Source organism: Tursiops truncatus, chromosome 16 (genome assembly GCF_011762595.2).
Source record: "Tursiops truncatus isolate mTurTru1 chromosome 16, mTurTru1.mat.Y, whole genome shotgun sequence".
Classification (NCBI taxonomy): domain Eukaryota; kingdom Metazoa; phylum Chordata; class Mammalia; order Artiodactyla; family Delphinidae; genus Tursiops; species Tursiops truncatus.
In genome coordinates this window covers 80357252-80373268 of record NC_047049.1, presented here as the reverse complement: position 1 = coordinate 80373268, position 16017 = coordinate 80357252, and the positions used below count along the sequence as shown (strand labels likewise).

Below are 16017 nucleotides of genomic sequence, written 5' to 3'. Positions count from 1 at the left end.
GGCCCAGCCGCTCCGTGGCATGTGGGATCTTCCTGGACCGGGGCACGAACCTGTGTCCTCTGCACTGGCAGGCGGACTCCCAACCACTGTGCCACCAGGGAAGCCGCTTGCTGTAATTTTATCTGGCAAACCTATGGATGTTTCTGTGAGTTCCTAGTCTATCAGTGTGTCATGATGTTCCTCCAGGGGCTTCCTGACGTCTGGGTGGCTCAGAACCCTTGGTACCCTAGAAGCTAAAGCTTGTGCTGCCTACGTGTGTGAACGGAGGATGGGCAGGGAGCCAGGAAGCTAATGTACGGTTTACGTTACGCTAAAGGATGCACACAGCAAGACCTGGCATAAACTCCTCCATAGCTGACAGCCCTCCAGGTGCTGGGCCACACGGAATGTATGCTGCATTCTAAAGCGATGTCATTTGAGTTGAATTAAATCTGAATCAACAAGTTGGGCCATCACAGCAGTTCTCCGAATCATTTTTACTTTTTGTAACAACTCTGCCACTTGTATTTTTCAAAACCATTCACAGGTGTTTTTTCCTTGCCATTTCACAGTAAGCCGGTGGCACAAGTTGATTAATATGATTCTTCAGATATCCTCAGATGAGGAACTGTGTCTTAGAGAAATTAAATAATCCCAAGATTACAAAGTTGGGCCCAGTGGGTCTGGGACTAAAACCTGGGGCTTCTGATCCTTAAGCAAAGAAATCATTAAACATGTTTGATTTTCTTCTCATACTAGAGGCTCTTATACACAGAGAGAGGAATCCCACCACTCCCCTTTAAACTGTTTACCTGATCATTTTATACATCCTTAGGTACTATCTTTAGGGTGACCTACAATCTGTGACGTTTATCTTTAAGATTCTAGTTTTCAGGAATTGAAAGCCCAGGTTTGTCCTGAGACTGTGCACATAGCCTTCCCACTCACTCCATAAATATTGACTAAGTCCATAAATATTGACTGTGGTAGGTGGCGGGAGACAGCCATCAAGAAGGCGACATCATCTTCCGCCTTCAGGAGCTCGGTCCTCCTGCCCCGGGTCCGCACCGGCCGGGAGTCCCCCTCTGGGTCCAGGAGTTGGACTTCTTTATCAAGTAAGGGTCACTGATCCGCCAACCACTCTTATTTTTGTAGCTCAGGGGTTTGGAAGCTCTGCCCTTGGAGTTATACTTAAGTATTGAAGGGCCTAACGGCTGGGGACCGTGACCTCCTGCCACCTGGGACCATGTGGGGATTTTTAGTTCGTTCCACAAAGGATTCAAGGTGTTTCTTGTATCTGCTTTTTGTTACTATCGCCTTCCTGCTCCGGGAGAATGTTCCTACCAACTCCAGTTTTATTTCTAAAATCTTCAAGGTGCCTAAGGACTCCAGGAAGATGCTTCTAAAACTAGAGAGCCTTCTGCGTCCTATAGCTTCTCCTTACCCTTTATAGAGGCATCGCTTGAAACCAGTACGTTTGCAGGTTCACAGCACGCTGAAACGGTTGCTCTTCGTTAGTAATTCTGGTCGCTGGCTGCTGGTTTGTGATTTCTCTCCATTAGCGTCGCCTTTGAATTGAAGGTCACGGTTTTATTTGTTGGAATATGCCATTTTGCCTCGATCCCTTTATGCCACTCAAAGAATTTAAGCTGTTCGTGTTGCCGTGTCATTAGCCAGAGATCAATTGAGTAGAATCCTCTGGGCACCGAGCACACTGGTGTGCTCCATTTGTCCACTGTCGAAAGGGACAGACACATCAATGTGATTTGCATTATAGTTTTAAAACAATGACAGCGGTTGGTCAACAGTGCACTCCTAATATCCCGAATTCCATTAGAGATGACTATGTTTCAAAGATGTTCTGCAAGAGAACAATTAAGTCTGAAAAGATTACAGGTTGCAGCGATGACTATGAAAAGGGTTGGGGGAGCCTGTGGTTTTTGAGTGGTGACAAGCAGATGTGTCCAGCTAATTTTGTCTGAAAATACCAGCAGAGCAAATTACTCATGAGAAATCTGCTCATAGGAACTATTTGAACGCCATGTCCAGTTTGATAGTGAAAATGGAGTGGAGCCCAAACCAGTGGACAGAGAGAATGAACGGGCATTTGAACTTTTTACATTTGTATGATTTCTAAAAATAACCTCGGTGCCAGTAGAAGGTTGGGAGGACTGAGAGGCGTGTCAACTATGAAATGGTCCCAGACCCTTTAACAGAGGTGGAGAAAGATAAAGGAGCCCGTGAAGGAGAGGCTCAAAACTGGCCGCTTGGCTTTGCAGTAGTGTCATTCTATAGGAGGCCCAGGAATCAATGGCCGAATCCTTAAGTTGCGCTGTTGCTTTCCAGAAATGCCCCACAGCCTTGTTGGTGTGGTCAGTCTGCTATAAAGCATTGCTCTTTTCATACCAATAAACTTCAATATTCAGGACACAGAGGTGTTCCATTTATCAGCCGTGCACCTAGATTGCTGAGTGAGTTAGTAATTGCCGCAGTGATTGAGCCATTTGGGTAATGACTGATCATATATCTAAATTATATTAAAATTAAGAACATGGCATAAAAATTGTTTCATGGAGGACGATCTGCCGTTACATTTTAAACAAGGGTTTCTCTTTCACAGTTTACACATTTTTAAATGGCTGAAAAAAAAAAATCACACCCAGCTGTGTTTACTTCATAATTCATGCTAGTTGACTCCAGGTAAGAAGTCTGCTTGCCGTTGCCTGAATGAACCAGCTGATAATTGCCTTTTATTTCTAAAAATGGAATTTTTTAATCTATCAAAATTCATTTTTATTAGTTAATTAATTAATTAATTGAAGTATAGTTGGTTTACAATGTTGTGTCAGTTTCAGGTGCACAGGAAAGTGATTCAGTTATATATGTGTGTGTGTGTGTGTGTGTGTGTGTATATAAAATATTCTTTTCCAGATTCTTTTCCCTTATAGGTTATTACAAAGTATTGCGTATAGTTCCCTGTGATATACCATAGGTCCTTGTTAAGGAACATATTTTAAATGTAAAAACATAAAAAGGTTTAAAGTAATACCATGAAAAGAGAGATATCATCCTAATGCTAGTCCAAACAAAGCTGGACTGGCTTCTTTTAGGCAGCATATAACTGAGTCTTGGTTTTCTACCCAATCTGACTATCTCTACCTTTTAACTGGGGTGTTTAGATGATTTTATATAAAAGTGGAATTTTAAGCAATACATGATCATAGTAAAAACATCTGGAAAGTTCATAAATATAAATAAAAAATCACCTTTATTTGAGATAGCCACTGTTAATATTTTGGGGTGTGTGTTTTTTAAAATTAATTAATTATTTTATTTTTGGCCATGTTGGGTCTCCGTTGCTGCGCACGGGCTCTCTCTAGTTGCGGTGATGGGGGGCTCCTCTTCACTGCGGTGCGCGGGCTTCTCATTGCTGTGGCTTCTCATGTTGTGGAGAACGGGCTCCAGGCATGTGGGCTTCAGTGGTTGTGGCACACGGGCTCAGTAGTTGCGGCTCGCGGGCTCTAGAGCGCAGGCTCAGTAGTTGTGGCGCATGGGCTTGGTTGCTCTGCGGCATGTGGGATCTTCCCGGACCAGGGCTTGAACCTGTGTCCCTTGCACTGGCAGGTGGATTCTTAACCACTGTGCCACCAGGGAAGCCCTGGGGTGTGTTCCTTTGAACTTTTTTCATTGTGCTGCTAAGTGGCTTTTCCTCCCTTGTCCTCTTTTGGGTTCTCTGCTTTGCAGCTATTTGGAAATGAATGTTCCTCCGTCTTGTAAGTGCTTTCAACTCATGTCTCCCAGTAAACAGCTGGAGAGCTGGATGGGTCTCTCTTCCTAATGTATTCAGTAGAACGAGGCAGTGGCGGCAGGGCTGGTGGTGATGGTGGGAGTGGAAGTGGTGATAACAGTGGTGTCGGAAGCGGTTGGACTGCTGGGGGGCCCCCTTCCGTGGCTCTTAGAAATACACGGACAACTGAGCTGCCGGTGGAAATTCAGCCTCCGCAGATTCTGAACGATGAGCACAGAGCACACAGATGCAGTGATCCAGTTTTCCACGGCATCTGTGAAAACATACTTTAGAGACGATTTTTAGGGTTCCGAAAATCTGAGGCTTTTATAAAAAGTAACCAAAATTCAGTTGGTCGGTTACTTCCCTAAGACATTTGGTGATTGACATTTGGTGAAAGAAACATCTTCTTATGAATTTAGTTTTAAGAGTTGAGGCGAAGAGTATTTTGGAGGGACCCATAACCATGCCTTCCTGTGAAAAGCTCATGATCCTGAGGAATTCTGGGTGTTTTCTGATGTGTCTGGATACTGCTACTTGAAGCAAGCCAAGTGACAGCATTTGTGTGTACACCCTTCACACACTCACACACACACACGCTCACACACAGTGCTTGCTAGTCTTATGACACACCTAAGACCTGGGGAAGAACCCGGACGTGTCATTACTTTTGTTATTTTGATCACTCACAATTCATTTTGCCTGGTAGAGTCTTACTGAGGAAGAACAGATGCTTCAAACCCGATATTCTGTGGAAATACTTCAGAGTGAATCAACACGTATGTACTAAGAACAAGGTGACAGGCTAACTGCTGAGTGGGCAAGTATCACGGTTAAATTATTGCTTGTCTCCTGGAATTTTTGTATCTCCCCCAAATGTTTGTTTTTCCTTTTATGCCACAACCACAGTGGTTTCTTAGTCTTCTTTCCACACATCGGTGAGCTTAAAATATAACATTTCTGGCAATCCTCTTTGGGATACACTGAAAAGCTCTGTGACCCAGGCAGACCAAGCTTACCCTAAGCAGTTTAGCATTAAGAATTTGAGGAAATCAAATCTCCGTTTTTAATGCAGAAATCAAAGAGCAGTATAAGTAACCAGTAGACTTAAAAAAATAGAATACTTTTCAAAATACGAAACAGCTCAAGATTTTACAGCTGATTTGATAAGCAGTGAAATTGAGAAAAAAATCACCTACAATCGCACGAATGATTGCCAAAACTCTTAGTTCTTCCCGGGGTTTTTTTTTTTCCTTTCTTTTTTTAAAATCTATTTTGTATTTTTTTTTACATCTTTGTTGGAGTATAATTGCTTTACAGTGGTGTGTTAGTTTCTGCTTTATAACAAAGTGAATCAGTTATACATATACATATGTTCCCATGTCTCTTCCCTCTTGCGTCTCCCTCCCTCCCACCCTCCGTAACCCACCCCTCTAGGTGGTCACAAAGCACCGAGTTGATCTCCCTGTGCTATGCGGCTTCTTCCCACTAGCTATAAAACCATATCTATATCTTACAATACAGATCCTATGTGCATATAATTTTGTATCGTGTTTTTCTCTTGTAAATTAAAATATTCCCTCACAGTTTTTCTAATTGTTTTTTGCCTTGCTACATACCATTCCATATGAGTGGCCATACCATAGTTTATTTAACCATTCCCCTAGAATTGGATCTGAGGCTGTTTCACTCTTGCCAGTTTGTTTGTTTTGGCTTCGGACTGCTTTCTGTGAGAAAGGTGGGTCAGGTGAAAGATGAGTTGATAGTTTGCCTGTGCTTAACGCATCCGGGTGTGTATTTCAGGTTATGGTGTACACCGTAGGATGGGATCGTCCCTGTAGAACACAGTGTGAAGCACACAGATTTTGGAGTCAGACAGACCTTGGCTTTATTTCTGAATCCACATAGCGGTGCGACTAACCCAGAAAAATCTCTTAAACTTTCCATGAGCCTCAGTGTTTCAATCTGCAAAGTGGGAACAAGCGTGTTTCCCTCACGAGGTCATTGTGAGGATAACATGACTGATAGATAGCAAGGTAGAATGGTTGTTATTTTCCTGTGTCTACAGGGCTCTTCATACAAATGTAGACATTCAGTTATTTATTCAGCCAGTACCTATTTATTCATTTATTTATTTACCCAGTACCTGTTGTGTGCCTAGCGCTGAACTGGATATTGGCAGAGGTGACTGAGGCTCGGCCCTGCCCAGTGGATGCCAGTCTCCAGGGAGCCAGACAGATGAATAGACAGACAGCATCCCTGTGTGATGGGGAAACTATAGGAGCAGGCATGGCTTCAGGCGTGGCTCCTGGGAAGTATAATAGAAAAACCCCAGGGATTGGCACCAGAAGAGTCAAGGTTCAGATTCTGACTTTGCTCCTTACTCATTCTGAGGCCTTGGGCACATTACTTAAATTCTCTGCATTTTAGGTTCTGCATTCGTATTCCTGCTCTACAAGTTTCAGTGAAGCTCAGAAATAATGTATATATGGTGCCAGACATGTAATAGTTGCTCAAAAATGATTATTCTGCCTGAAGGCTTTAGTGCCCCAATAGTGGCTGATTTTTATGATAATGAGTCCAGCAAATTCCAACACACTGAAATCTCAGAGGCTGGCTTGGGTTAGTCTGAAATACATTTTATCACAGTCTTTTTCTTCCTATTAAATGTATTTATTTTATCTTTGGCTGCGTTAGGTCTCTGTTGCTGTGCGTGGGCTTTTCTCCAGTTGTGTCAATTGGGGGCTACTCTTTGTTGCAGTGTGAGGGCTTCTCATTGCTGTGGCTTTTCTCGTTGCGAAGCACGGGCTCTAGGTGCGCGGGCTTCAGTAGTTGTGGCGCATGGGCTTAGTTGCTCCGCGGCATGTGGGATCTTCCCAGACCAGGGATCGAACCCGTGTCCCCTGCATTGGCAGGCGGATTCTTAACCACTGCGCCACCAGGGAAGCCCTTTCATCACAGTCTTGTTCTTTGTAAACTGGTCATCTCGCACGATGTGTATGGTGATGTGGAATTGTTACAATATTCTGCTCTCAATGAATAGCATTTCTTATGTACAAACCAAGGGAAAATGACTTAGGAAGACATTGATTGCTTCTTAACTTTAAAGGGCCTCCTTAGAATGTAGAATGTAGAACAGCCAAGAAAATGGTTTACACCATATATTGTCATCCCACAGACAGAACAAGGCAGTGGGAATTGAATCTGTTTAGCAGGATGCTCTGTAAATGCCTATTTGCTTATTTATGCATAGACGTAGAAAGTGCTTTTCTTTCATTCTGTTTCCATACTGTCGCCCAAGGAACAGGCACTTAGGACTGAGGTGCCGGTGAATAACAGATGAGCACTGCCCCTAAATTAAACATTAATAAGTACGCTGTAGCAGCATCAAAAAACGCATTTGCTTGATCCAAAATGGAATGAGAGGTTGGTTAGCATTTTCTTTGCTGAGGTCCTACAAATAAAGCGTGTTAGAATCATAAAGTAAATTTGCAGTGTCATTAAGAACATGTTATTCAATGCATCATTTTGCTTAGCGCTTGGTAATGTCTTTCATGGTTAACTTTGTTTTTACTGTTCAGCGTTGTTTATAAATGTGACCCAAATTCTAAATTGTTGGTGTTCTATCAGTCAGACGGTTAGTCAACCCCATTTATTCAGCACCTGCCATGTGCAGCATTCTCTGCAATTCTGGCTTTCGATGTTGAGCTACAAACTGAAATCAGATGAACAGTGTCTGCAGAAATCTTGCAGATGTTTACAAGAAAGAAAAGCCAGAGACAGTGAAGTTATGTTTCCTCAAACCACTGGCCAAATAGAGAGCAGGATGGGAGAGATTTTCTTAGGGAAACAGCAGGATTCACACAAATGACGTGAAGTCACAAATACAGCATTTAGTTGTGCGAAATGGGATAGCCATTGGGAGGATGGAATGGGTGATAAGTTAGAAATGAGAGACAATGGTATGCTATAAAGTCGGTGATGACCATCCTAGTGCACTTTTTCTTTTTTTGAAAATTTTATATTAGAGTATAGTTGATTTACAATGTTGTGTTAGTTTCAGGTGTACGGCAAAGGGATTCATTTATACGTATTTACATATCTATTCTTTTTCAGATTCTTTTCCCATGTAGGTTACTACAGAATATTGAGTAGAGTTCCCTGTGCTCTACAGTAGGTCCTTGTTGATTATCTACTTTATACACAGTTGTGTGTATATGTTAATCTCAGACTCCTAATTTATCCCTCCCCACCACGTTTCCACTTTGGTGACCATAAATTAGTTCTTGAAGTCCCTGAGTCTGCTTCTGTCTTGTAAATAAGTGCATTTGTGTCATTTTTAAAAAGATTCCACATGTAAGTGATATCATAGGGTATTTGTCTTTCTGTTTCTGACTTACTTCACTTAGTATGATGATCTGTAGGCCCATCCATGTTGCTGCAGATGGCATTATTTCATTCTTTTTTACGGCTGAGTAATATTCCATTGTATATATGTACCACATCTTCTTTTATCCATTCTTCTGTCGATGGACATTTAGGTTGCTTCCATGTCTTGGCTATGGTAAATAGCGCTGCAGTGAACACTGAGGTGCATGTATCTTTTCGAATTATGGTTTCCTCTGGATATATGCCAGGAGTGGGATTGCTGGGTCGTATGGTAGTTCTATTTTTAGTTTTTTAAGGAACCTCCATACTGCTCTCCATAGTGGTTGTACCAATTCACATTCCCACCAGCAGTGCAAGAGGGTTCCCTTTTCTCCACACCCTCTCCAGCGTTTATTGTTTGTAGACTTTTCCATGATGGCCATTCTGACTGGTGTGGAGTGATCTAGTGCACTTTTAAAAATCATAAAATAGAAATAACTTAAGATATCCACACTTCTGCAGATGAATGACAGCACGGAACATACCTAATCACGGCTGTTTCCTGGGGTAATTCATATTTTCCTTTGCCATTCATTGTGAATGTGATCTGTAGTGGTCGCCTTCCCATCTGCAGTGTTTGCTTTTGCTGGATCAGCTTGTGTTCTCTGCGGACTTTTCACCTGGCGGTGGGAGGGTACAGTTTACAATGTGGTAGCCGGCAGAGGGAGGCCAGCCTGGGTTTCTGACTTCCTTGTGGACACTTGAAGGCCAGGACTTGCTGGTACCACTAATAATAGCCACTCCTTTTGGACGCGTGCTGGGTGCCAGGCGTGGTGCTAAATGCTTTGTGCGTATTATCTCATTTAATCCTCCGAAGATCTTATGATGTGCAGACTATTATTAGGCCTGTTTCTGCAGATTAGGAAATTGAAGCTTAGAAAGGTTAAGTCACTTGAAGGTCAGACGGCTAGAAATGTCAGAGTTGAGGTGCATACTCAGTTTTCTCCTAATCCCTACGTAACAGTATCTTAACACATCTTTACTACTGCGTCAGGACTGCATCAGTATGTCATTTTAAAGCATACAAGGTAAGAACTTGATCGCTTTTCACTGAAGTTTTGATTTTATACAGCAAGAAATAACTGAATACTAAAGTAAATAAATTAATAAAAATGTAAAAATTAATTAAAATAAAATATTTTAAAAGTACGAAGCTTGGTGTTAGAGAACGGGGCTGGTACCTTTCGGCGTTATCCTAGCAGACCTGTCAGGCCAGACGCCACCGTGTGTTGTAAGTGTAGCGTCTGAATTAGCTCCGCTGTCTCTTTGAAGCAGGTGGCACAGACGGAGAGCCCTGGCAGTAGCTGTCACTTGGTCTTGAACAGAAAGTAGACGACCCTTTCTGGTATTGCTAGAATGAATCCTTGGCAAATTCTCTGAGCAAGTTTCTGGCTACTGGTCACAAGGCATACGGCAAATTGACGGGGAGGTCTTGCAGTTGGCATCCCCAGAGACTCAGGGTTGCTGCACACGCCACCTGAGCCCGCGTCCCCTCCACCCAAGCTGCAGCAGGTCTCTGGTCAGCTGTAGCATGACAGTTTGAACATCACTTCTATGGCTTCAGTAATTGTGACTGGTTCTCTGCTGATGGACAGTTTCTAAGGAGACATTCTCAAAAATCAACATTTGGGCACTGATAGTTTTCTTTTTTTTTTTTTTCGGTACGCGGGCCTCTCACCGCTGCGGCCTCTCCCGTTGTGGAGCACAGGCTCCGGACGCGCAGGCTCAGCGGCCATGGCTCACGGGCCCAGCCGCTCTGCGGCATGTGGGATCCTCCCGGACCGGGGCACGAACCCGTGTCCCCTGCATCGGCAGGCGGACTCTCAACCACTGTGCCACCAGGGGAGCCCCATGAGCACTGATACTTTTCAACCGGTTATACAGACTCATCAAAATTAGCAGGTTTTCTCCCAAATAGCCATCATGGTTTTAAAAATAATTAGTATGATGTGTCCTCCTATGTGATGGTCGTAATTATGATCACCATATAAATACATAGACTGTAACCTCCGACAGTTAGAAGAATGAAAGCTAGCGGGGCTGTGTTTTCAATAAAAAGATGGAAGATTCTTAAAAGCATGAACCAAGAGATGAAAGTGCTGACCTAGAAACAGGTGACCTTTGTATTATGTCATTGAGGTGACCGTTGGCTGGGGTTGGAGCCCAGGGACACTGGGTTGTCTATTTTGAGTTTGATGGTTCTTTATTCCCCTCTCATCATTTTTGTTTTCCAGCTGAGATGATCCAACAAAGATTAGAAGCCCTGGAGAAAGAGAGAGGCAGCCTGCACTTTCAGCTCCCTTCACAGCAGCCGGCCGTCAGTGGCCTCCTGGGCCACCTGAGGGCACAGGCCCAGGCCACCCTGCACCGGGCGGCCCAGAGGTACGTGCTCTCCCCTGGGGGCCCTCTTCCCTCTCCCCGCTCCTGAGTGGCGCAGAGCCCCGGAGACCCTTCGCTGCGTTTTCCCGGGAAGCACCCTTCTGCTGGTTGGACAGGTGAGGGCTCCTTCCAGAGGCAGGGACCGGGGTGGGTCACACGCCCTAGGAAGCCCTTCTGCTAAGTGCCAGCAGGGCCCGTCGACAAGCACAGGCACGGCTGGGTGCTAAGCTCCCCCGGGCAGCCCACCCGCTGAGAAGGTGGAGGTGGATTTCCTCTTGCTGAGGGCAGCTGGGTCTCCTGTCATCCTGTAATATCCACCCATGGTCCCCTCTGACCGAGGGATAAAGACACATCCTCCTCCTGACTCTTCCTCCGGAGCATCTTCTGCTCTTTCGGCTACCCAAGGGTCTCCCAGGACCGGGACTAGGTGGAGGCCAGAAGCTACTTCTAATTCGGTGGCTCTCAATCCTGGCTGCACGTCTGAATCACCTGGAGAGTTTTTCAACGTCCAGCTTCTTCCCCAGACCAGCTAAGTCAGGCTGTCTGGCGCCGGGTCCCAGGTGCTGGCCTGTTGGAAAAGTCTGTGAACATTGTTCTCCTCTGTCTGCTGGTGACCTCTCTCCTTGGGTAAAGGCCTGCGAGGGAAGCGGTAGCGATGAATGCGATTAGGCTAATCAGAGCGCGGGTCTGCTTCTGCTTGGGTGTAAACACGGCCACAGCAATTACACTGTACTTCCAACTTCCACTTGGCTCTGACAATCACAGGCCTGTCTGGCCCAGTCCTCATTTTACATTCGGTTGATCTTGGCAGCTCCGTAGAACCCGTCTTGACAGCGAGGCTGGTGGTTTTCTCACGTGCCTGTCCTGCAGTTTTGAGGGAATCACGTAGCAGAGTGCCTGGCGCCTGGTAGGTGCTTCCTTACAAGTGTTGGTTGAGTGAACTTTTACATGATTCTCTTAAAGAACAGGTGAATCTCACATCCCATTTCTATTCTTTTTTCATCTGACATTGAAGTATCACCTTGTTTCCTGTCTCCTTCTCACTCACACAGGCCCTTCCCAACTTGACGTTCTACTTAATTCTTTCTTTCTTTCTTTCTTTTTTTTTTTTTTTGCGGTACGTGGGCCTCTCACTGTTGTGGCCTCTCACTGTTGTGGCCTCTCCCGTTGCGGAGCACAGGCTCCGGACGCGCAGGCTCAGCGGCCATGGCTCACGGGCCCAGCCGCTCCGCGGCATGTGGGATCTTCCCAGACGGGGGCACGAAGCCGTGTCCCCTGCATCGGCAGGCGGACTCTCAACCACCACGCCACCAGGGAAGCCCTCTTTCTTTCTTTTGATCTTTGGGGGTGTTTCTGGTCCTCCACCCCAGTCTCAGGCCGTTTTTAGCATCTGCCAGTGTATTGTGTTTCTATTAATTTAACAAACACTTGCGTATCACTCTTACTTTCATAAGAGTTACTGAGTGCTTTAAGAAGTGACTCATTTTTAAACAATTTTCACTGTGATAAAATATACATAACATAAAATTTACTATTTCAACCGTTTGTAAGTGTGCAGTTCAGTGGCGTTCAGTACATTCACACTGTTGTGCAGCCGTCACCACCAGCCGTCTCCAGAACTTCGTCATCTTCCAAAACTGAAACTCTGTCCCCATTAAACACTAACTCCCTACTCTCCTACATTGTCGGTGGGAATATAAATTGGTGCAGCCACTATGGAAAACAGTATGGAGCTTCCTTAAAAAACTGAAAATAGAGCAATGGTATGATCGTGCAATCCCACTCCTGGGCAAGTATCCAGAGAAAACTCTAATTCAATAAGATACATGCCCCTCTGTGTTCATAGAAGCACTAGTTACAATAGCCAAGACATGGAAGCAACCGAAGTGTCCATCGACAGATGAATGGATAAAGGAGATGTGGTACATATACACAATGGAATATTACTCAGCCATGAAAAAGAATGAAATAATGACATTTGCAGCAACATGGATGGGCCTAGAGATTATCATACTAAGTGAAGTAAGTCAGACAAAGGCAGAGAAAGACAAATACCATATGATAACACTTATATGTGGAATCCTAAATATCATACAATTGATCTTATTTCCAAAACAGAAACAGACTCACAGACATAGAAAACAAACTTATGGTTACCAAAGGGGGCAAGGGGGGGGGAGAGGGATAAATTAGGAGTTTGGGATTAGCAGATACACACTACTCTATATAGAATAGCTAAACAGCAAGGTCCTACTGTATAGCACAGGGAACTGTATTCAGTATCTTGTAATAAGCTATGATGGAAAGAATATGAGGAAGAATATATATATATATATATTTATGTATCTGAATCACTTTGCTGTATACCAGAAACTAACACAGCATTGTAAATCAACTATACTTCAATTAAAAAAACCCCATTGGGCTTCCCTGGTGGCGCAGTGGTTGAGAGTCTGCCTGCCGATGCAGGGGATGCAGGTTCGTGCCCCGGTCCGGGAGGATCCCACATGCCGCGGAGCGGCTGGGCCCGTGAGCCATGGCCGCTGAGCCTGCGCGTCTGGAGCCTGTGCTCCGCAATGGGAGAGGCCACAACAGTGAGAGGCCCGCATACTGCAAAAACAAAAACAAAAACAAAACCCATTAACTTCCTTGTCCCCCCTTCCCAGCCCCTGGCAACCACCATTTCTACTTTCTGTCTCTATGAATTTGACTAGTCTGAGTACCTCACCTTAGTGGTATCATATGGTATTTGTCCATTTGTGACTAGCTTCTTTCACTGAGCCAAGGTTCATCTCTGTTGTGACGTGTCAGAATTTCCTTCCTTTTGAAGGCTGAATCACGTTCCGTTGTATTATGTACCACATTTTGCTTATCTGTTCTTCTTTTGATGAATAAGAAGTAATTCACTGAATCCTCAAGACAGTTCCGGGGGTTGTAGATTTTGTATGTTGATATATGTATCTCTGTGGAGATTACCTCATCATCATCTGCGTCCCTATCTGTATTTAGAGATGAGGGAACGAGGCCCAGGAAGGCTTCAGGGACTTGTGCAGGCCTCCAGTGGGTGGGTACTGAGCCTGGGCACAAACCTCGCGTCTGGCTTGAGTCCCGGTTTGGAACTAGCTTCCCGTGCTCTCCCTCTGAGTCCAAGCTGGCCCCTGCTCTCCAATGATCATGTCTTTAGCTACACGTGTTGTGGTTGGAGAGCGATGCTTTGTTATGGTCTCAGCTGAGTGTCTCGTAGAACACGGTGAACTAAAATAAAGGCAGTGTCCTGCTCTCTCACTCAGGTTACACCCCCTGCCCTTTCTCGTATTTGACTGTGACCCGTAAAGGTAGCATGTTCCCGTCGCTCAGCCGAATACGTTCCCCACAGAAGTATATTATTAATCATTTATGAAGCCCATGTAAACCCGTGGCGCACCTTGTTCACCTGCCTCCTTTCCTCACAGGAGTTACCTGGATGCTGTTTTTAGTTCCCATTCACTTTTTGAGCCCACCGGGCTCTGATTGCTATCTCGGCCGCTACCAAAGTTGGTAATGACTTTCTAGTTGCTCATTGAAAAAACATCTTAAAATGCTTCTTCTGTGCATTGTCACGGCACCGTCTAGAACTTTTGATCAATCGGGTTCATCCCTAAAACTCTCTCACCTTGGCCTTCTCAAATCACTCTTTCCTGCTCTTGCTGCGCTGCTGGCCATTCCTTTCCATCTCTGAAGAGCTCCTGTTTCTCTCCCAACCCCTTCATACTGATGCTCCCCTGTCTTCTCTTCTCCATCCTCTCCTCCCACTTTATATACTCTCTCTGGGGGATCTCAGATACTCCTGTGCTTCAGGTACCACTAATGGACTAATTTCCCTCTAATTTCTTTTTCTTTTTTTAAAATTATTTTGGCCACGCCATGCAGCATGTGGGATCTTAGTTCCCTGACCAGGGATTGAACCCGGGCCCCCTGCACTGGCAGCGTGGAGTCTTAACCACTGGACCACCAGGGAAGTTCCTAATTTCCCTCAAATTTCTATCCCTACCCCTGGTCTCTCTCTAAAATTCCAGCCCACAACTCGGCTTTCTTTTGAACAACTCCCTGAGCTTTACTAAGTGTACTACCTTTTTACCTTAAAAATTTACTGTTGTTTTATTCTTGCCTTTACTAAATTGACTATCTTTTTTTTTTTTTTTTTTTTTGCGGTACGCGGGCCTCTCACTGTCATGGCCTCTTCCATTGCGGAGCACAGGCTCCGGACGCGCAGGCTCAGCGGCCATGGCTCACGGGCCCAGCCGCTCCGCAGCACATGGGATCCTCCCGGACCAGGGCACAAACCCGTGTCCCCTGTATTGGCAGGTGGACTCTCAACCACTGCGACACCAGGGAAGCCCTAAATTGACTGTCTTTTAAAACTATCTAGTTATTAAATTCACTCTCTTTGTCCCCGGTCAGTCCCTGCTCCTGCACCCCCAGTCTCAGTGACTTATGCCGCCATCTCCCCAGTGACCCAAGTAAGAACTCGGGTTCAGCCTTGGCTCCTCCCCTTAGGCCTTACTCCCCAGTCTAATTGGGGACCACGTCCTGTGGACTCCGCTGTCTTTTACTGCATCCCTGCTCCCCTCGCCCATCCTCACGTCAGGGCTTCAGTTCTGATTTAATAATTGTAATCCGGATTCTTGCAGTGGTCTCCTTCTGGTGTTCCCGACCCCAGTATTACTCCCTCTCATTTACCTTCCACGATGCCTCAGGTGGAAACGTCATGTCATGCACGGCGGCCCTCATGGTCCTTGGGATAAGGTCTGTGCTGCTTAGCATGACACTCAAAGCTTTTCCAGTGCAGCTCTTGCCTAGCTTTCCAGCAGCCGGAATTTCACTAGGCGTCACCAGCCCCTGCCGCTGACACACGCGAAAGTGGTAGAAGTTGTCACCTAACTGTTGCTCATTCTTCACGACTCAGCTGAGCTCCCATCCTTGTGAAGCCTTGCCTGTGTCAGTCACAGCATCTACCCCTTGAATTGCTGGAGCTCCTTGAATGACCTCACCCCTACCTTGGCTTTCAAATTAATCTGTCTCCTTGAATATCTGTCTACTCTGACAGACGGTGAGCTCCTCGAGGACAAGACTGTATTGTATTTATCTTTTTATTCCTAGACACTAGAGCAGTGGCTGACCTATGATAAGTATTCTGTAAATATTCACTGAATGAATGAATGTGATACATATGTGTATCTACATGTAGGTTCACCAAGATGCATGTGTATAGAGAGGGAGAGAGGAAGAACCTTCACTCTAACGTGGTTCAGTTGCCCTGGAGAAAACACTCCTTCAGCCTTGCTTTTGACACACCCAGCAAGGAGGAGGTTCACAGTATCTTCTTTTAAAAAAATCAATTAATTCATTCATTTATTTATTTTTGACTGCCTTGGGTCTTCATTGCCGCATGCAGGCTTTCCCTA

At 45.1% G+C, this 16017-nt stretch overlaps 1 protein-coding gene across 6 annotated transcripts in view; it reads left to right on the top strand.

The window, feature by feature from the left end:
* The window catches only part of DISC1 (DISC1 scaffold protein), a 342719-nt gene that overhangs the window by 85824 nt on the left and 240878 nt on the right, over positions 1-16017 (top strand). For all 6 annotated transcript variants that reach the window (XM_033842010.2, XM_073793660.1, XM_073793662.1 and 3 more), the window contains exon 4: positions 10429-10576. In XM_033842010.2, the coding sequence (XP_033697901.1) occupies positions 10429-10576 (148 nt within the window). The remainder of the gene's footprint in view (positions 1-10428; positions 10577-16017) is intronic.